This window comes from Typopeltis vanoorti, chromosome 15 (genome assembly GCF_054136105.1).
Source record: "Typopeltis vanoorti isolate ZY-2024b chromosome 15, IOZ_Tvanoo_1.0, whole genome shotgun sequence".
Taxonomy (NCBI): Eukaryota; Metazoa; Arthropoda; class Arachnida; order Uropygi; family Thelyphonidae; genus Typopeltis; species Typopeltis vanoorti.
Genome location: NC_143563.1, coordinates 44,664,952 through 44,687,914, shown reverse-complemented (window position 1 = coordinate 44,687,914; position 22,963 = coordinate 44,664,952). Strand labels below are relative to the sequence as shown.

Here is a 22,963-nt window from a genome sequence, read left to right as displayed (position 1 = left end):
ATTTTGGTACAATAATCTTAGATATGTTCTATAAAATGAAGGCTTCCCTTAATTGAATTTATCCACTGTGTATGAGCGACTAAAACTAAATCATGAGAAATTAATTCTAATGTCAATAATACAGTCCTATGGGATATGTAGAATAGACATGAAGTCTTTATCTAAAAAGTCTAATGAATCTACAGTAATAACTGTTTTCGATCCCTAAATTATAAAAAATCAAAGTGCTGTAGATCGAGTTCCAAGCAGATTATAATTCAAGTTGAAAACGTCTACAAAATTAAGGAGTCACATTAGAACTTCCCAAATCGAGTGAATTACCCTTACATTTTCCAGTTGTCTTTGAGAGAGTTGCATTCGTCCATACGACGGTTTGAACGACATGACGCACCCTTTGAATCAACCGATACACAGTATACGACGTCGTTGATCGCTGCATCTGTGTTTAGCTGTAAATTATAAGTTTATTATTATTATTATTATTATTATTATTATTATTATTATTATTATGTGACACCTCCAGGGAGTCCAAAGACTCATCGAGGGAAAGTGTGCCAACAGCATCGAACGATTCACTCTTCCAACTACTAACCGCGCTCCAACTTGCCTAACTTTTTGCTTGAGCCATTAGTAGCAGAGGCTCTACCAACGACCAACCTTTATAACTATTATTCCATGTTATTGTTGTTAATAACGGCAGATAAAATTCAAAGTAAAGGTTAAAAAAAGTAAAAAGTTAATATTATGATTATCCCTAAATGCGACAGTAAGATGTTGCTCAGAATAACAGGATCTCATATTTAGTTTAAAACTTCATCACGGGAAGCTTTTAAAATCCTTAACAGAAATGCCGGTAAGTCAATGTCCATATGTCCTTAGCATCAGGTCATCTACAAGCTAGATCCTAAGTATGTTGACTCTTATCTGATCGATACATTTAGATTTCTATCTTCCATCATTAAATGTCCATTGACTTCATTGGTCTCATTAAAAATTTACAGGGCTCCCAGTGCTTATGAGGCTAGTAGTAGATCTTTTGAATGTAAACGAAGTGCTAACGACAGCTACAAGACAGCTACAAGACAAAAAATATATTGCGTGCTAAGAAAAGCACTAAAAACACGAATAATGTCTCCTTAAACGACTATGATTTTAAGTAAATAAATTATCGTAATAATACACCTTTCTCAATGTTTGGTAAATAAATCGTTAAAGATATTTCACCTGTGACATAACCATAAAACGTATTTAATGTTATTTTAATATTAATATTTCTTCAATGTCAGGGCTGGATTTTCGTAAAAATTTACTTACTGAACGATTGATTTGATTAAGAGATTAAAAAAAAAAAACAGAGAAAAGATGAAAGTAAATGGTATATTTTAAATTAAACAACTTAGAATTTTTTTTATCAAAAAGTAACACATAACCAAAAAAAAAAAAAAAAAAAAATCCGCAAAGCGTTTAATGCATATATCGTCTGCTCTTTACTTGTTCATGAAAATATTTCTAGAAATATTTTAATAGCAATAGTAATTTCTATAAAATATTTATATAGAAATAGCAAATAAACTAATAAATAAAGTTCTAAGTATAAATACATACATCGTATTCTCATTGCTTGTTCATAAAAATTTACATTCAAGGTTAAAGATGTGTATAAAATCTAGATAAATAATAACACAAAACTGCAGAAAACTTAGACTATTTTTACTTAGGTAATGTGTGTGAAACTAGATGGCGCTAGCGGAAATGAAACAAAACGTTCGTTTTCAGTAATATTAGGTAATATTAATATATATTCTTTAGTATGGAATCAATCCGAAATCAACGATGTTGAGGGAGGGGGAATGCTAGGAAAGTTTTGATCTCCGAAATAGCTACTTCTCGGGAAAGCTGTGTTTCTTTGTAACAGTGTGTTTAACATCATTCATAAGCATCTGTTGTGGATTATTTGTAGTTTGGTAACGTTTGAACATGGCCACTTAACCCTCAGGATTGCTTGCCTTCTTGTAAATAGAATTACAGAATTTTTTGTTTGCATTGACGTCAATTATCCATTTCTTGAATCATCGTTCTAGTTCTGCGATTGAGTTTTGTAGTTCCTGGTTGTTAGTCTGGGTAGGAAAAAGTGAATAATTATTGAAGTATCGTCCGCATATAGGGATATATAGGGCCGTGATGACGACACTTGGGTTGAACAATAGTCGCATAAATGGTGTAAACCAAGTGATGATAGTAGGGAGTCCTTGGGAACTTTGCTGTGATTTTGCGTTCGGATGATTTGGTTCTGAAGTTTCACTCTGAGTTCCAGTTTGCTAAGATGGAAACCGATGAGTTTAATCAGGCCTAATAGAAGTTCGCCTAAAGGATTGGAAAAGAAGTCCAATGCGCCATATTTTGCCAAATGTTTTAGCAACGTGAAGGAAGACTACTCTCGTGTGCTGCCTCCAGTTGTACTCTACGTTGATGTGCACCACGACTCTGAAGACATGTTGTTTGGTTAAGTAGCTCTTCTGGAATCAAAACTGCTAATCGAGGATGAGGTTTGCTGCTTTCGTCATGTTTTGCATTCTTGTCAGTATTACTCTCTTGTGGGAGATTCCATCGAGGCCTAGTTCTTTCCGATTCTTATGCTTCACAGTGATTTCAGCGGGGATGGTCTGTAGTCTGTTGGATAGAGTTTGGGTTTTAATTTTAGGATGTGTACCTTTTGGTACTGATGACATTTTGGACTATTATTATTTCTAGGATATCATGAAGTTCTGCTTTATAATACAGAGGTCAGAGAGCCTAGAAACATCAGGTTCTACTGGAGTTCAGGTCTCCTGCTAGTAAGGCTTGATTGTTTTAGTATTTCGACTAAATCGGGTATACATCGAGTCAATTTTCAGGGGCGGCCTACTTTAGCGGTTAAGACCTCCATTCCCCAGTAATTTCTATGTTGACAGTCGAGGGATTACCAATTTCGTTGTGCTCAAAGTTGCGTTTTACAAAGATGGCAGTACGACCCCGCATTGGATCTGTCATTACACTGTAGTACGTCGTTCCTGAACTTTGGGTTGTCAGAGATTCGAGACCTAGGATCAGCCTAGAGTCGTTGTGAGTTCCTGTCGCATTTTGTTTCCTAGGCCATACACGTTAAACCTGTTTATGTTTAGAAACATCTGGTCTTAATACCGAGAATTAACTGAAGATTACTGTGCGACCACAGATTCGAGACCCTTCACAACGACTCTGGGCTGATCTTCTTAGGTCTCGAATCTCCGATAACCCAAAGTTCAAGAACGACGTACTACAGTGTAATGATAGACCCAATTCCGAAATAGGATAATCAATGCGTTTTGTGGGATGAGTGTTTATTATTGTACGTCGGAAAATTAGCTTTTCTTTTATGAAACGTCTAGTTTTTAAAGTTGTAACTTTGTTTGTACAACAGTAGGAAACGTTTACGTATAAAGCACGTGATATCATACGGCGTCTTATTCCTTTTCCCCCTTCAACATGAATTGACTCTTCTTGGCATATTGCCAACCGAGGGTCTCGCATCTGTGGTCGGACAGTACTCACTTTACTCAGGCATATGTCGTTATCTGGAATGGACCAACATATTACGTTTTGGCCCTCGATTTACTAATTGTGTACCCACCTATACTTTTCGCATCATTGCTACTATAGAATACGCTTTGAAACCTTTTGCTTCAGTATAACACTGGCAGCATTTAGGCCACTGCACGCTCGAATTAAAAACCGTCCTTGATCAAGTTTGGTTATGTGGTTGGTGTTTAAATTATGTAAAAGTAACTAAGGCTAACTAAATCTCTTTTAGTTTAAAAGTTCTTGAAATATTTCTCTTGTACGGTGAAAGGAATTGAACCCAGGTCTTTCCAAAGTGTGATATCGCTGCCAACTGCATTATAGAGGTTCTTATAAGATTATCAGACTTCGATTGTTTTTATGGATCTTTTTACCTGTTTTGTGAGCGGAAAATAGAAGAGAAAATTGAATAGGAAATAGATAATCCGTGAGTTCCTGTCACTTCCATCTGTCATTTGTTTGCTATGATAATAACACATGATTTAGCTGAACAAATGTGATAATTAATTACTCCCGAAAAAATACAGTTAAACGATGCAGATGAAGCCGTAAACAAACCCAATCGTATTTCAGTAAGAAAAATATGACGTCACATCTATCTTGTCTTGAAAAACAGAAAAGTTACATGAATGACGTGCTCACGCACCAGTTACAGAATGGCGTCAAATGACATCGTCTGCTGGTGCCAGTTTGTTTTTGACTACGTCATTTGCTTGTATATTTTATGTTTCAAACGTTGTCGTAGTTTATAATTTTTACTGTGAGCCACAAAGAAAACAAACTGGTGTTATAAATAGCAAATATGGGCCATAGCTTATACACACATTGCCAACTTCCTTCTCAGATAACTTTTAATATGTCGTTCAATATACTTTTACATGTTGTAGTAAATGGCAGCCAAAATATGAACCAATTAACTCTGTGCGGCTTGGAGGAGAGAAAAAAAAAATTCTACCCTTCAAGAAAAGTAAAAATGATTTTATATCATTATCGACAGTATTAGCAAAGCATGCGCGTGCCTATCTCAAATATGACGATCTCTTCATTTGCAGTCCTGCTGTTACATAAGTAAGAAAAAAAAATATAAATAAAAACTACTTAGCCGTAAATTACCTGTCACAAGCCATTTGATGTGTTGAATATTACACGAGTGTGGTCTTCTTGAGCTGTGCCGGAAAGGTAATTTATAGAAGCTGATAATGCCGCGGAGAAAATTCCTTGAGTTGATTATTAGGTGGTAGTTTTTATTCGACATTTTTATCTGCACGGTGGCTAGGGCATTTTAAAAGTATTTTTTTTCTTTCCTTTTTTTTGTGAAAGACGATTGCCCAGATATTGATATTGGCATGAAGGATGGTTTTGGCAACTGCAAAATAGTATCATCATCATCATCAAATTCCTGGTATATACTCTCAAGGGGTGTACAGGATATGATAGTACTTCATGAAAAACCTGCATAATTACTAACTTCCTATCTACAATTTTCCCTCAAATCAGTCTGTTACTTGTCAAGACTCCAACATTTTCAGATCTTATATTTGTATCGTCTAAGGCACTTTGTACCGTATCAATCCACCTATATCTTGGTCTTCCTCTGGGTCATTTTCCTGCCAACCTGGCAGAGAACGCTTGTTTTGCTAATTTTTCTTTCCTCGCCCATTCTATTTAAGTGACCATACCACCTGAGATTAGCTCTGCTAACACATTCCTGGATGCTGACAAAGTCGGGTTCTTTCCTAATATCCTCGTTTTTAATATGATATTGTCATTGATGCCATCTAGTCAAGTGCTTTTCTTCTGACCCAGCTCTCAGATCCATAAGTTAAAATTGGTTTGAACACTATCTTGTATACAGCTAATTTAGTGTTCCGACTAATTTCTCTCTTATTCCATATGAATTTATTCAATTGACTTCCCACCATACCAGCTTTGCTGATTCTGTTGTCTATTTCTATATTTAATTTACCATCTTTAGTAAAAATCGTGCCTAAATAGCTGAAATGTTTTACTTGTTCCACAGGTTCTCCATTCACAACGCATTTGACATTTTCAATGATTCTGACTATTTTCATTGTCTTTGTCTTTTTATTGCTGACCTTCATACCATATCTATTACAACAGCTATTCAATGTAGTCAGGGAAACCTTCAGACTTGTAGCGGATTTATTTAGAAGTATAACATCGTCTGCATAAAGCAAAGAACAGACATTAACATCTCCAATTTTGATATCATGTTTAATACCACTTTCCTTCATAATGTGATCCATATAGATAATGAATAACAGAAGGGATAATGTACATCCCTTGTCTGACACCAGATTTAACAATAAACCATCGTCCTGTACTTCCTTCAATTCTAATTGCTGACTTACAACTCAAAGAATAAATATTGTTTGATATAATTCACCACTGACACCATATAACTGTAGCGTACTGAATAGCTTCTCTCTTGGCACCTTGTAATATGTCTTTTCCAGATCTACAAAGCGTAAATACAGATCTTTGTTATATTCCCATGATTTTTCAACTATTTGTCGAAAAGTTAAAATCTGATCCTAACAGCCTCTATTTGGTCTGAATCAAGCTTTTCTTCCACAATCCTTCTCAACTGTTTCTCAAGTATACTTGCATAAATCTTACCAGGAACACTCAGTAGGGAAACACCTCTGTAATTCTCTTATCTTACATAAAAAGTCTTACAGTGAAGCCACTGTAAGACTTATATATATATAATGAATAACAGAGATAATGAATAACAAATAAATGAATAAATAAATGAACAAATAAATAAACAAATAAATGAATAATGAATAACAGGGATAATGTACATCCTTGTCTGACACCAGATTTAACATTAAACCATCTTCCTGTACTTCCTTCAATTCTAACTGCTGACTTACAATTCTATATAGCACCATATATATATATATATATATAAAAAGTCTTACAGTGGCTTCACTGCATAGTTCAGATATTTTTATACAAAGTGTTTTATTTAAAAAAAAAAAAAGAGTAATAACTGAACATGTTATAAAAGCTTGCAATTCATTTTGTTAAAAAAAATACTTCTTTAAAAACTCATACTTTAGTTTATGATAGCTAATTATTTAATATATTATTTGGTAACAATTACTTGCATTTTTTTTCTGGAATTTTAGGATCTTTTATTTATTTTATTTTTATTTATTTTTTGTAAAAACTAACTCAAATCTCTCGCAATCATGTGTAAGCGCCCTCTAACGAAAAAAAAATTATTTGTCATGTATAGTTTGAAATTTCTTTTGAATTTTGAAGTTTAAAAAAAAGAAAAAATCGCATTTTCCACTGATCGATATCCAGGTGATATCTACATTTCATCTAACATTCCGCACATTTTTGCCGCAGTTTTTAAGAACACACATTAACATTTAGCCTTGGGATAATGAGACGCCCAGTCCTGACGAAATGACGTCTCTCGTAGAACCTACGTCCTTCTGCCGTTTCAAGTGTTAATTATGGGTCATCGCATCTCCTTTTTTTCTAATGAACTTGTTGTGAGTAGAATAATAAAGCAGTTTGTTGGATAGAGCAAGAGCGGTTGTTCATTGCATGGCGTGCGATGTCAATCTATCAACGTGATTAATTGGTAATTATCAATTTTTCCGTGTAAGTTTAGGAAGCTATATTACTCTACTTTCTTTAGATACGCCTTTCTTCAGATAAGTAAGGAAAGGCGAAATCGCAGAAATAATAAAAGTTCACTTCTATTTTCTATTACAGGAGCAGAAGATAGTTTTTGGTTCAAAACCCGAAGCGCGCAAAGGTGCTCTTTTATATCATTGTAGCAAAATTCTATTATTATTTAAAAATAAAAAATAAAAGTGAAAATGCACAATTAAATTTTTAAGCCATTGGGTTTACAAATTAACTGCTTTTCATTTTTTGCAGCTAAAATCGTCATTCTTTTATGCAGTTGTATATTTCAACGCTTCCCAAACTGTGGGCCGCGGCCCCCTTGTGGGTCGTAAGTTTTGTTGAGGGGGCCGTGAAATAATAAAAACAAATTTAAAATGTTTTAAAACTGAGTAGATTTTTTTAATCTTAAAAGAAACCTATTTAATTTTTATTATTTCTATTTTGTTCTTTTTTAGATTTTAAAGGAAAAAAATCACACATTGGTGTTGGTTCACAAATTTTGCTTCTTGCTTATTTCGGCGCTTAATGAATATTAGTAAATATATGCTTATTCATATAAGTTTCATTTTAAAGGTATTGATAAGAAGCACAAAAAATATTACAAACGCAAAATCTTGGAGATAAATTGTATTGAATATAAATACAATAAATTTTATTTTAAAGGTATTGATAAGAAGCACAAAAAATATTACAAACGCAAAATCTTGGAGATAAATTGTATTGAATATAAATACAATAAATTTTATAATAATATATGTCTGTATTACGATTTTTTTTTCGATGGGGGGCCGTGAAATATTTAAATTTTTCCAGAGGGGGCCTAGGCATCGATAAGTTTGGGAAGCACTGGTATATTTCACTGTGGCAGGGATAGATGTTGAAAATACAAAAATGAAAATTTTCTTATTATTTTGCAGATACGAAGAAAGACCCATTGATGTATTTCTCGAATAATTGGACGTTGTGGTCTTTATGCAAGCCTAAAACCTTGTGTCAACGTTTTTGGTTCCATAATGCTACACTACCAGAAGAAAGACAGTTATAAGTTCGATTATAGTCCCCAAGTAGAAAAATGTTTTTCTTGCCCTTTTTTCGGATGGTTCCTTAGGTAGTCAATCTTTGATGCATCTCTCGAAAACTCCGATTTTTAAACTCTGCAACGCATAAAAATTGCAATAGAATTCACATTATTTCAGACGATATACGAGTTAGCGTTTAAGGTCAACAGGTGGCGAGTGTTTTTTGCCTCGATGCATAGAAATCATCAATAGCCATAAGCTAAGGGCAGAGCCCAGCTATCTACTGATTCCCAAAATCCAGGGATAAAAGAGTTCTGCCTATTCCCTTTAAGAATTTTTTTTTAGAAAAATTATGTTCAAAAATTTAAAGTTTTGTCTATTAAACTATGTACTGTATTTATCTATTTTATAGCAGTAACTGTTTTGTAATAAAAAACCGGAGAAGTAATAGAATAAGACCAACGCTTAATCTTGTGCTATTTACTATCATTATGGATGGCATACGAAATATCAATGCTAAAAGACAGTTACTATGCCGGCCTGGTTGGCCGAGTGGTTAGCGTATCCGCTCTCCAGCCAAAAGGCTGCGGGTTCGAATCCCGCCGTGGGCATGGATGTTTGTGATTGTCTAGTTCGCTGTAGTTGGTGGATTGAGTGGTGGAGATAGAGTTGTGGAGTGGATGCCCTCCCTAGATGAGTCTTGGAGGTGTCACGTAATAACTCATGTATAAATTTTCATTAGAAGTAGAACAACATTCTGCAAACGCCTCTTATTCCCCCAAGGGAGTAGCCGAGACCATTTAGCACTTGACTTTTGAAGACTAGTGGGTAGCTAGTTTCCACCTCAACTAATCACAGAATAGCTGGTTCAACAGGATCAGTGATTTTAATTGGCATCTGGGAAGGAGAGTACAGCAGACGTGCCATCTTGCAGTCACTAATCCCAAAATTATATTACTGCTTGAAAGAGTCAGTTCTACAGTAGATTCTCGAGTTTACAGGATGGGGAAAAAAAAAAAAAAAACGAGTTTCTGAGAGAGAGAGAGAGAGAGAGAAACACTTGTCTGGGAACCTTTCTTCGACCATTTCCGGTATACCGTCATTAAACTCGAAGCTAGAACTGTCTTTCTTCGAGCTGCTTAGCGATATAGACACAACACTACATTCACGGAATTCAGGCAGATTATATTGACGCTAAAACCAAATTAATTAGACAGGCCTGCGATGGAAAAGTTGTCTGAGAAGTAACAATTGATTCTTAGAGATTTTTAGGTGCTGAGTTCAGAAAAAAAATAGCAAAAAAATTCCATTACCCACCAATTTTATCATTTTTATTAGTAGTATTCGGATTTAAATTCAGTATTATTTATTTATTTAGGTATTTATTTTCATTCTCCTTCATTTACAGCTAATTAGTTGTGTAAGTGCTTTTTTTGAAGTGCCTTTTTTATGGTAATAAAGAAATTTCCACGAAACTTCTCATTCTTAAGATAGGAGAGGGAGGGAGGAATGCAGATAAAAGGTTTAGATATAGAGAAAGAGATTTTCTTCCTTACTTTTCAGAGGAAGGTGATTTAGTTTATTGTAGTGATATTCCTGGACTGATAAGCAAATTCAATGTAAAATATGAAGTCATGATTGGAGGTTGTTTATCGATTCCTCAAAAAGAAGCCTCAAAGCTGTGCTACTCCATAATTACAAGTATGCTTCAGTACCATTAGCACATTCCATGCATTTGAAAGAACGATACGAAAATTTAGTCTCCATTCTCAGCAAACTTAAGTACAATGATCATGGATGGACAGTTTGCGGTGATCTTAAAGTCATATTTATGATTTTGGGACAACAAAGAGGATATACCAAATACCCGTGCTTTTTGTGCGAGTGGGACAGCCGAAATCGAGAGCAACATTGGATCAAGAAGGAATGGCCAGAAAGAATCACATTAGAACCTGGAAGTAAAAATGTTACACGAAACTTTGGTTGCTCGGGAAAAAACTCCTTTTACCCCCGCTTCACATAAAGCTGGGATTGATGAAGCAATTTGTCCAGGTTTTGTTGAAAGAAGGAGTGTTTTAAATACATTCTGCAAAATTTCCGGGATTATCTACAGCAAAATTGAAGGAAGGTACTTTTATCGGTCTGGACATCAGGAAACTTATGAAGGATAAACTGTTTAAAAAAAAGGGAACTGTTGAAAAAGAAGCATGGAAAGCTTTGAAAGAGGTGGTGACCAAATTTTTAGGAAATCACAAGGACCCCAACTATAAAATGATTGTAGAAGACATGCTACAGAAATTCAAGGATTTGGGATGCTCCATGAGCTTAAAAGTGCACTTTCTGAACTCTCATTTAGACTACCTTCCTGAGAATCTGGGAACTGTCAGTGAAGAGCAAGGAGAGTGATTCCACCAAGACATCAAGGAGATGGAAAGAACGTAGCAGGGCAGGAGGAATGTCAACACGATGGCAGACTATTGCTGGATGTTACACAGAGATGACCCAGGAAGAATTTCACAGAAAATTTTCAAAGCTTTGAAGGAAAGACACCACAACGAAATATAAAGTATGTACTAAAGATTGATCTTTAATTACTTTAATTAAAAACTTTTTTCCAATTATTTAAATTAAGGGGATATTAAATCCCACATTGTTTTAAAACCGAATAAGAAACTCAAAGATTGGAATCAGAGAGTTTCTTGCCGAATATAGTATAGTAAACTATAAAGTATCGGCGATCACTAAGCGTCCGCTAAATGCAAGTGACCCCGCACGTAGTGCAGTACGGGAAATCTCGCAGCAAAGTCGGTAAAGTTCTGATCACTATTCTTAGGTATTTACCATAATGTAAAAACACATTTCCTAGGAAATGTATGCTGTTATTACATTATGGTGGGGAGGTCACTACCCAGACCGGTTTCAGCCTTTTTTGAGGCTTCATCAGTGAGTAGCTAGACCAAGTTAATACCAAAGTGTATAGCGAAAAGAACTTATACTCTGCTATACGAGTTTCCAAACAGGTGCAACCATTAAGTTACTTAAATATAAAGAGCTAAAAAGCTTCATTTCGGCAACAAAAACATTATTTAAATTAAGGGGATATTAAATCCCACATTGTTTTTAGTGATCGCCGATACTTTATAGTTTACTATACTATATTCGGCAAGAAACTCTCTGATTCCAATCTTTGAGTTTCTTATTCGGTTTTAAAACAATGTGGGATTTAATATCCCCTTAATTTAAATAATGTTTTTGTTGCCGAAATGAAGCTTTTTAGCTCTTTATATTTAAGTAACTTTTTTCCAATACTTTCATTCCAAAAATGTTTAAGGAAAAATTTAAATACTGTTATTATACTTAATATAATGCGTTTTAAAGCTATTTTACTGTAATATTGAGATCTATTTTGTGAAAAAACCTTACGTGATGGAGAAAAATATTTGAAATTAGCGGTCAAAAATAAATCAGAAGCAGTTAATAGTTTCCAGACAACTTTTCATGACTCGAATTTTGCAGGCCTGTGTTATCTCATTCCCAGAAACAGTGTGATGCAAAGTTGTAATAAATAAAGGACTGAGCAGATAATGGAATTCTAGTTGTAGTTAACAGCAGTGAATGCCTGACCAAAATGTAGAAACAATTATTTTACAAAAAAACGAAAATATTAGATTGTTTAAAAATCACATGGGAAAAACAGAAATTAACTTAATGAATAATCTCAATATTTAAACTTATTGGGCTAACGATAACCTGCTTACTGGAAATAAGACCATAAAAATATTAGAAATTAATCAGATATTAGATATATCATATAAATATCTTACACCAAACACTTCGTAAAAAGAGATAAGTTGAAGGGTGGTGTCGACAGTGTAAAATCCACTATGAGGTAAGTTTACTTGTTCGAAAATTATGCTTTCTCTGGTTGTGTCCATGAAATATCCATGCTCTTCAGCTGCTGACGAACAGCTGTGGTGTTGCTTGCAGAAGCATTTTGGAACACGGTAGCGAGTGTTTTAACTGAGGAGAGGCAATTTTTTTTGCACCACACGCTTTACCAATTATTGGTCCAACACTCTGTGATTTTATTATTATTATGTGACACCTCCAGGGAGTCCAGACTCATCAAGGGAGGACACCTACTCTACAACTCTTTGTCTCCACCACTCAATTCACCAACTACACTAACGCCATCTACCGCCACTAGCATTTTCACAGACGATCACAAACATCCATGCCAACAGCAGGATTCGAACCTGCAGCCTTTAGGCTGGAGAGCAGATACATTAACCACTCAGCCAACTAGGCAGGCACAAATTAATCACATGGCCTTGAATTGTTGCAAAGGTGGTATCCTACGATAGCTCCAAGTCGAAAGTCACCACTGATCTCTGCAGTATGGGTCTATTTTACTATTTCTCTGTGAAGACTGCAAGACTGTTTCCGTTCCTTTATATCTGTATCAGCCATCGTTGCATCGTATTACAGCTATATCCACTACTACTACGAAGCAGTGTCCACATATTTTTTATTAGATAATGTACTATACTTAGCCTCCTTCATGAATTATGTGGCAGCTGGATTACATACTGTCTGATTGAGAGTGAGACCTAATGCATTATCATCAGGTTTGGTTCCACATACTACATAGCGGTCAGACGGTGGATAGTTATTCACATGATGTTGACTCTGGGTGGCCACTCTCGTACATAATAGTTTACGGGAGTGAGGCCCTCTGCTAGAAGTGACAGGATTGCATATGCCCTTTCCACACAAATTTAGTAGGATAATCACAAAAATTCATGCCCATGGCAGTATTGGAACCCACAGGATCAAATTCCACCTTTTTGGCTGGAGAGCAGATATGCTAACCACTCAGCCAACATAGCATGGTGTTGTGGAGCTTCATTTATATTCAGAAATTATGATCGTTAATAAGAACGTTTCTTAAATGTGCTCGGCAAAAATACATATATGACAGTGTAATGAACATGCTCATGGGTAGCAGCCCAAAATGAGTGACAGCATACTCAATTTTCAGATTTCTGATGCATGTATTTGTGCATTATTAAAGATACCAAGAAATTATATACTTGGTTTAATTCATTAACTTTGTTTGCTTACACTTGGATAAAGGATTAAACCAAGTATGTAATTTATTGGTATCTTTAATGTATAATATAACCAAGTGAAAAACTTTCAACAAGAGCAATTATTATTAGGTGACACCTTCAGGAAGTGCAAAGACTCATCGAGGGAGGACACCTACTCTACAATTCTCCGTTCTCCACCACTCAATCCACCAATTTTTGATATGTTCCTCTTGAAGGAACATATCAAAAATTCTGATATGTTCCTCTTGAAGGAACATATCGGAAAATTGATGATGATTAAAATTGTTTTTTTAATAAAAATATAATGAACAAAACTCTTAGCCCTTCAAAGGTTTTAACTAATTTCATTTCAATTTTCAGACTTCTGATGCATGTATTTGTGCATTATTAAAGATACCAAGAAATTATATACTTGGTTTAATTCATTATCCAAGTGTAAGCAAACAAAGTTTGTGCCTGAAGTATATTTCACTTTCTGTTAAATCCATTGAAACATATGAAGCAGCTATTCAAAACTCCTTCACAGTTCAACTCCAAAGCCACAAAACCAATTTGTCCTCTTCCTCTATGTTCATCACCGTACTGCTGCCCTCTGGAACAGTCTTCCATCTTGTTTCCCAAGAATACAATCTGCAGCTCTTCAATTCAAACAAGTTCCTACTTGACCATCTACAGTACTAGTATACTATAAGTTCACCAACCTTTTGTGTATGGGATCTTATTAAAAAGGGAGAGCGAGAGAGAGAGAGAGAGGGGGTGTTTGTGTGTGTGTGTACTTAATATGAAAAGTCACATTTTTTAAGAAACTATAAATCAAATTTACATTTATTTTTATTCTCTACAAAATTTACAACACAATTTTAACTAAATCCAGACCACTTGATGATAGAGTAATTTTTTTTGCCTGTAAGGAAAAAAAAAACTATTAATTTAGGAAGCACTTATAACAAAATGAGAAATCACCTCACATTATAGTAAACTGAATACTTAAAATAAAGATTATTTACAAACATAATACTGTAAACATTTATTATTATATCCATCCATTAAAAAAATTACATTTTTAGAATTAAAACGAGTATGGTCAGTCCTCGCCTTATGATGGAGTTCCATTATGACGATTCCATCATATGTCAAAAAAGGTCATGAGTTGGAAATCTATGAACCATAAGGATATGTTAACAATTAACATACCTGAATGATAAAATGTGTAGGTCTATTTTATCATATTTTTAACTAATTTTACTTTTTGTTTATAGTGAAATAATACAATGATGTACATATTATAACATAAAATTACTGTACTGTATTGGAAGAAATATTGAAACATCAGTGTACAGTGCTTCTGTGCACTTACCAGTAAAATAATCAGCTGGAAACACATGAAACAATAAGAGTAATTCTTCAAAGCTACTGCTTTAACCACATCACCGTCAATATGGATAAAATACATCACTCCTCTACACTTCGTATCCATCATATATTTCAATGCAATATCAATGGTATTACAATTTTAATATGCACTTTGAATCCATGGTAACCTGGATGTGTATATATATATATATGTCTTGGCCGGTTTGGTGGCTAATGATTCCTTGGAGGAGGATGCAGTGGAGCCTGGTTATCAAGTACAAAGCAGTCTGAAGAATGGTTCAGCAGATGCATAACTTGTGGAAGGTCTAGGCTTGTCTTCAGAGGGTGAGGTGATGGCAGGAGTGGACATCAATGTACATTACATCCAACCTAGTCTGCAGTTTCCTTTTTGTTTTCTGCATAAATTTTTCTCTAACAAGCAACTGCAACTTGTTCAATATTAACAGAGGCAAATATCTCTGTCAATATTAATTTCAATCTGCCATATTAATAGAGGCAGTTGCCTCTATTAATATGGCAAATTCAACATGGCTTCAGATTGTCATGCAAAACAGTCAGTCATGTTTATGGCTAAAGTTATAAGTAAAAGGCCTGATATGGTCTTACCTTTTACTGCAAAATACCTTTAAGTACCTTTTACTGCAAAATTTCGGCAATGTCTTGCAAAAACTACCTGTAGCATGTACTGTCACAAATTACTCTGCAGATGTTCTTCTGTTACTATCATTTTATTATCATAATCCATTATCACCATTAAATTAACTTCGATTGCTGACTTCTCTAATATTTTCTGAACAAGCAGAATTTAGAAATTTGCACTGTGTGGATGAACTTTTCACCAGTTCAGTTCTGATTCAAAATCTCATATCCAGGTTTCATTTATGACAATAAATCTATTCAACAACTGTGTGCCTTCACTCTCATTTTGGATGCAGCAGTTCTTCTGTATCCTCTTGTGAAATATTCACTGGTCTTTTATCAGTTAGTGCAGTATCTTTGGTGGCAACTTTTCTCTTCTTCAAAATTTCAATAAGAATTCCGAAAACAGATGTGGAGGTGATGTTTGCTTCATTTGTGATTTCATCATGTTTTGCATTGATTTTCCAGCAGGCTGTTGATGGCCTGTGCTTCCTGTATCATTAATGCTTTGTCCACCCTTCAAAAATAAGATGGTCACAGTGACACTGCAATCATCTCCAAAAAATGCATGTTAAGCATCTGAATCTCTGACATTTCCTTGTAAAGTTTCAATTTTAATGTATGAATGCTGGTCACCATAAACAGTCTGGCTTACAAGTGACATGGGGGGGGGGACTATGAATCTATGACATCATACATGTGCAGTGTACAGTTTTTGTAAGAACTCTCTCAAATGAGCTGTCTCAGTACTACACCACTGATTACAAAGTACTACACTATATTACAAAGACAATACAGAAATATCTGAATTATATTATCATCATCATCAAATCCCTGCTATGTACCCTCAAGGGGTGTACAGGATATGATAGTACTACATGAAAAAAAAATTACATCATTATTACTTTCCTATCTACAATTTTCCTCCAAACTAGTCTGTTACTTGTCAAGACTCCAACATTATCAGATCTTATATTTCTATCGTCTAAGGCACTTTGTACCGTATCAAACCACCTATATCTTGGTCTTCCTCTGGGTCATTTTCCTGCAAACCTGGCAGAGAACACTTGTTTTGCTAATCTTTCCACGCCCATTCTGTTTAAGTGACCATACCACCTGAGATTAGCTCTACTAACGCATTCCTGGATGCTGACAATGTCAAGTTCTTTCCTAATATCCTCGTTTTTAATATGATATTGCCATTGATGCCATCTGTTCACACCTATAATCTTTCTCAGGACTCTCATATCTGTGGTCTCTAGTTTTTGATCAAGTGTTTTACTTCTGACCCAGCTCTCAGATCCATAAGTTAAAACTGGTTTGAACACTGTCTTGTATACAGCTAATTTAGTGTTCTGACTAATTTCTCTCTTATTCCATATGAATTTATTCAATTGACTTCCCACCATACCAGCTTTGCTGATTCTGTTGTCTATTTCTATATTTAATTTACCATCTTCAGTAAAAATCGTGCCTAAATAGCTGAATTGTTTTACTTGTTAAACAGGTTCTCCATTCACAACGCATTTGACATTTTCAATGATTCTGACTATTTTCATTGTCTTTGTCTTTTTATTGCTGACCTAAATACCATATCTATTACAACAGCTATTCAATTTAGTCAGAGAATCTTGCAGACTTGTAGCAGATTTATTTAGAAGTATAACATCATCTGCATAAAGCAAAGAGCTGACTTTACATCTCCAAGTTTGATATCATGTTTAATACCACTTTCCTTCATAATGTGATCCATATAGATAATGAATAACAGAGGGGATAATGTACATCCTTGTCTCACACCAGATTTAACATTAAACCATCTTCCTGTACTTCCTTCAATTCTAACTGCTGACTTACAACTCAAATAAAGACTAAGTATTGCTTGATATAATGCCCCATTGATACCATATACCTGTAGTGTATTGAATAGCTTCTCTCTTGGCACCTTGTCATATGCCTTTTCCAAATCGACAAAACTTAAATACAGATCTATGTTATATTCCCATGCTTTCTCAACTATTTGTTGTAAAGTGAAGATCTGATCCTGACAGCCTCTATTTGGCCTGTTCTTCACCAAGCTTTTCTTCCACAATTCTTCTCAACCGTTTCTCAAGTATACTTGCATAGATCTTGCCAGGAACACTCAGTAGGGAAATACCTCTGTAATTCTCACATTCAGTTTTATTTCCCTTTTTATATATGGGTACTATGAGAGCTCTACTCCAATCATCGGGAATTCGTCCCTCTGTCCAGGCTTTCTGAACTGTGCAGTGCAGCCACTGTAAGACTCTTATACCACCATACTTCAGCATTTCTGGTCGAATATCATCTACTCCTGCTGCCTTTCCACATTTCAAGCCTTTGATGGCTTTTTCTACTTCAAGTATGGATATGTATTCCTGATCAGCCTGGTCAGTGTTTTTTACCACTGTGCTGTCATCACTGCTTGTTTCATTTAGTAGTTTTTCAAAGTAATTACTCCATACTTCAAGGATATCTTTTTCTCCCGTTTTCATGTCACCTTTATCATCTCTAACTCCTTTTACAGCACACTTTCCTCCATTCCTAAGCTTCTTCAACAACCTCCAGAATATTTTGCCACCTTCTTGATATTTTTTTCTATATTCTTGCCAAAGTCCTCCCATGACTTTTGTTTAGCTAGTTTTACACAGTGTTTAGCATTCTTGCATTTGTCTCTATATTCTCTAAGAGCACAAGCTGACTTATTTGACAGGAACTTTTGATATGCTTTCTTCTTTTCCTTCACTGCCTCTTTAACTTCTTGTGTCCACCAGGGAGTTCTGATTTTTTTATCCTTACAGACAACCTCACCACATACCTCTCTGGCAGAATTAATCAATGTTTTCTTCAGAGTTTGCCACTGAATCTCCAAGGTTTGATTCCTGTTCTCAAACTCTTTCATTTTTTCTTCAATAATCTTTGTGTATTTTAGTCTACAGTTCACATCTGAGAGCTACTCAACTTTTATTCGCTTTAAAACTTTCTTACATGTTATTCTTTTCAATATGAAATTCAATTTTATCCTGCTCAAGACTAAATAGTGATCACTTCCAATTTCAAATCCTCTGTACACTCTGGTGTCCTGCACCAGGGAGAAAACATCACTATCAACAATAACATAGTCAATGAAGACTTTTCTTATCCCTAGCCTCTTCTCTCCATGTGAATTTGTGCACATTTTTATGTTGGAACATGGTGTTAGTAATAACCAGTCCATGTTCTGAGCAGAAATCCAACAGATATTTGCCATTATTATTAGCTTTGCTCTTTTCTCCAAATTTTCCCAAAATATTTTTGTATGTCTCACAATCATTTCCTACTCTGCTATTTAGATCCCCAACAAGGACCAACTTTTCATTTTTCATTGTGTCAGTGGCTTTTTCTAAAGCCTCAAAAAATTCCTCCACTTCTGCCTTAGTAGAACCTTCTGTGGGACCATAGGCACAAATAAGTCTCATTGTCCAGTTTCTCATTCTCATATTTGCCCACATTACTCTACTTGAGACTGACTGCCATTCAAGAAGATTAGCCTCGTATTTTTTGTTGAATACTATGGCTACTCCTTCTTTTCCTTGATTGTCATTGCCTGAATATAACATTTTGTATTTATTGCTCAGAAAGATCTTACCAGTTTTGGTCTTTTTTGTTTCAGTCACCCCTATTATGTCGATCTGGTACTTATCTAATTCCTCAGCTAGCTCCATTTCTTTGCCATTCAGGCTTCTTATGTTGATAGTACTGATCTTTAACTCTGGTGATGTTGAGTTGGTGTTTGTTTTCAGGTTTGTTCCAGTAGCTGATTTTTCGCTGTTCGCCCTGGTTCCCTGGCGAAAACAACGGGGGGCCTTGTTTAACCGAGCGACGCCCCAGCCGACATGAAATTTTGTCATGTCGTACCATCATTTTTTATTTTGGTTTAACCAGTAAGAATACAATTTGGTCGGCTAAATTCCAAATTGCCAGCCCATCCTCGTTCGTTCAGTATCCAAGTAGATACCCAACAGGGTGCACCACGAGAAGGTGAGGATTGGACATTAGGTCAGAAGCCCTGGTCGGTTCTCCGCATTCCTTTAAAGGCTATGTGGAGGTCTCCTCTCAGTTATACAGCTTTGACCCTTAAGCACCCCTAATTAAATTATTAGATTATTAAATTATTATTAGTGAACGAAACCAGTGACTTGTCTTTATTAAAGCTGTCTTTTTATCAGCTAAGAAACATCTACTTATATGACCTGATTAGATGGCAATCCTGAAGGAAGCATGTTAGAGGATCAATCTTCATAATTTATTACCAAAGTACCATCATCATCATCGAATTCCTGCCATGTACCCTCAAGGGGTGTACAGGATATGATAGTACTACATGAAAAAAAATTACATCATTACTAACTTCCTATCTACAATTTTCCTCCAAATCAGTCTGTTACTTGTCAAGACTCCAACATTATCAGATCTTATATTTCTATCGTCTAAGGCACTTTGTACCGTATCGATCCACCTATATCTTGGTCTTCCTCTGGGTCGTTTTGCTGCCAACCTGGCAGAGAACACTTGTTTTGCTAATCTTTTCTCACCCATTCTATTTAAGTGACCATACCACCTGAGATTAGCTCTGCTAACGTATTCCTGGATGCTGACAATGTCAAGTTCTTTCCTAATATCCTCGTTTTTAATATGATATTGCCATTGATGCCATCTGTTCACGCCTCTAATCTTTCTCAGGACTCTCATATCTGCGGTCTCTAGTCTTTGGTCAAGTGTTTTACTTCTGACCCAGCTCTCAGATCCATAAAGTTAAAACTGGTTTGAACACTGTCTTGTATACAGCTAATTTAGTGTTCCGACTAATTTCTCTCTTATTCCATATGAATTTATTCAATTGACTTCCTACCATACCAGCTTTGCTGATTCTGTTGTCTATTTCTATATTTAATTTACCATCTTCAGTAAAAATCGTGCCTAAGTAGCTGAAATGTTTTACTTGTTCCACAGGTTCTCCATTCACAACAGAATTCACATTTTCAATGATTCTGCCTATTTTCATTGTCTTTGTCTTTTTATTGCTGACCTTCATACCATATCTATTACAACAGCTATTCAATTTAGTCAGAGAATCTTGCAGACTTGTAGCGGATTTATTTAGAAGTATAACATCATCTGCATAAAGCACAGAACACACATTAACATCTCCAATTCTGATATCATGTTTAATACCATTTTCCTTCATAATGTGATCCATATAGATAATGAATAACAGAGGGAATAATGTACATCCTTGTCTCAGACCAGATTTAACATTAAACCATCTTCCTGTACTTCCTTCAATTCTAACTGCTGACTTACAACTCAAATAAAGACTAAGTATTGCTTGATATAATGCCCCATTGACACATATAACTGCAGTGTATCGAATAGCTTCTCCCTTGGCACCTTGTCATATGCCTTTTCCAAATCGACAAAACTTAAATACAGATCTTTGTTATACCAAAGTACCATGGAGGTTAAAAGCACAGATATGAAAAAATTGGTTAACGATAAAATTTTTTTATTTATGCAGTGTATACTTTGTTTGCTTTTAGCTTGCAAAATAGTGAAGGATTTATATAATTAAATGCACTATTAATACAGATATAAAGCAAATCATGATTTTTAATAATATAGATAATTTTATCTATTATTACTCTATGTTTTTGAATATGCTTAGGCAAATGAATGCTTGTGATAACATAATAAGTGTTTGCGATAAACACAGAAGATCCCCCCCCCCATTAGGAGATGCCTTATTATGCCAAATTTTTCTTGCACTGTCCTGACTCCCTTATATACCTTCAATAACATTTTCATTTTTGCAACTCAATGCTACTACTCATCCAGCTAGCTCCTACCAGATTTACCCTCCTGACATACAGTCTGGACATGTCACCCAAAATCAACAAGAACTTAGGCATTTAAATGACTTAATATGGAAGTACAATGATAGTTTTTAAAAACTAGATTAAATGAAAAGAAAGTATCCAGAGGTTATGTTATATAAGATTAAAATAATGATGATGACAAAAAATAAGAGTAAAATGAATAGTTAGGAAGAATAGCTAACAGGAGAACTTTAAGGAAAATAAGGGATTGTAAACTAAAAGATAAAAGATGAAATTTGGACAGACATGGATACAATCAAGAAAATGAAAATTTCCTGGCTGCACTAGGAAATTTTGATTTTAATGCAGTAGGCATAATGTCTAAGATATGAAAGAAATTTCATGTTATATTACGGTTTTTTAAAGTAATTTTAAGACAAACCAACTTATATAGTCAACTGTCACTATAGCAAGATATTTTCTTGGTTTCAATAAGTTCACCTGAGTGAGAGTTGACATAAAAGTAAATGCTTCTCTATCATTTTGTTGAATTCATTTTTGCTTTTGTTTCTAAGAACTGAAATTGTTCATTTAAAAACATAAATTTAAAAAAAAAAGAGAGAAATAGCCATAAAACATTTAGCATAGAATAACTAAAATTAATAACTTAAGAATCTTACTGTCAGCAACTAGATTAAATAATAGGAGAAACAATTCATTTTTATGTCCAATTTTTAAGATAATTTTCAGTGAATTATTATCTTAAAATAGTTCTGGACACATTATTTAATTTTTTTAAAATCCTTTTGAATAGCAAATGGCTCACCAGTTCGAACTAATGTTATTCCATTTGGAAGAATATGGAGAGATCTTAAAAGAACAACACCAGGCTCAGTAATCCTTTCCTGATTAACATAAAATCCACCAGCTTTAATTATCCTATGAGCTTCATCTAAAATAAAAATTAAAAAAAAAAGAAAGAAAGATTCTTACATTATAAACTTATGTTCTGGTTCTCTTCTTACTCTAGCTCTTATCAAATAAATATTTAAATATCTGCCATTACATTAAATCTTTTACCAGCAAAAATTTATTCTCCAAAATTAAATCTTTTACCAGCAGAAATTTATTCTCCAAAACAATTTAAGATTTTTAAATTGAAAACTACAAATATTTTACAACTTCCAGACAGCCAGCTTATCTTTATCTTTAGTTTTTCATGTTACCATTATAATCTTTGATTCCTTTTACACTACTCTCTTCTCCATTTCTAAGAATTTTCAATAGACTCCAGAACATTTTATCACCTTCAAGATATTTATGTTCTATATTCTTCCCAGAGCTTCCATTTAGCTACTTCATCATCAAATTCCTGATATGTACCCTCAGGGATGTACAAGATAAATTATGATAATATTACCTGAAAAAGTTACACCATCTATATTGCTAATTTTCATGACAAATTTATTACAACAATTATTCAATTTTGTCAAGAAATCTTGCTGAAGTGCTGTATTTATTCAGAAATATAACATCATCCGCATAAAGTAAAGAGCTAAGATTAACAGTGCAACATCAGTTTTAATACTACTTTCCTTCACAATGTGATCCATATAGATAACAAATAACAGTGGAGATAATGTGCACCTGATTTTACATCAAACTATCT

At 34.6% G+C, this 22,963-nt stretch overlaps 1 protein-coding gene across 1 annotated transcript in view; it reads right to left on the bottom strand.

Moving 5' to 3' along the window:
- Positions 1-14,199: 14,199 nt before the first annotated feature.
- Positions 14,200-22,963, bottom strand: part of TyrRS-m (Tyrosine--tRNA ligase, mitochondrial) — a 116,497-nt gene continuing 107,733 nt past the window's right edge. Inside the window, exons 12-13 of the mRNA XM_090405237.1 lie at positions 22,121-22,246; positions 14,200-14,309 (exon numbers count right to left, since the gene is read on the bottom strand). Of these exons, the coding sequence (XP_090261363.1) occupies positions 14,266-14,309; positions 22,121-22,246 (170 nt within the window). The 3' untranslated portion in view covers positions 14,200-14,265. The remainder of the gene's footprint in view (positions 14,310-22,120; positions 22,247-22,963) is intronic.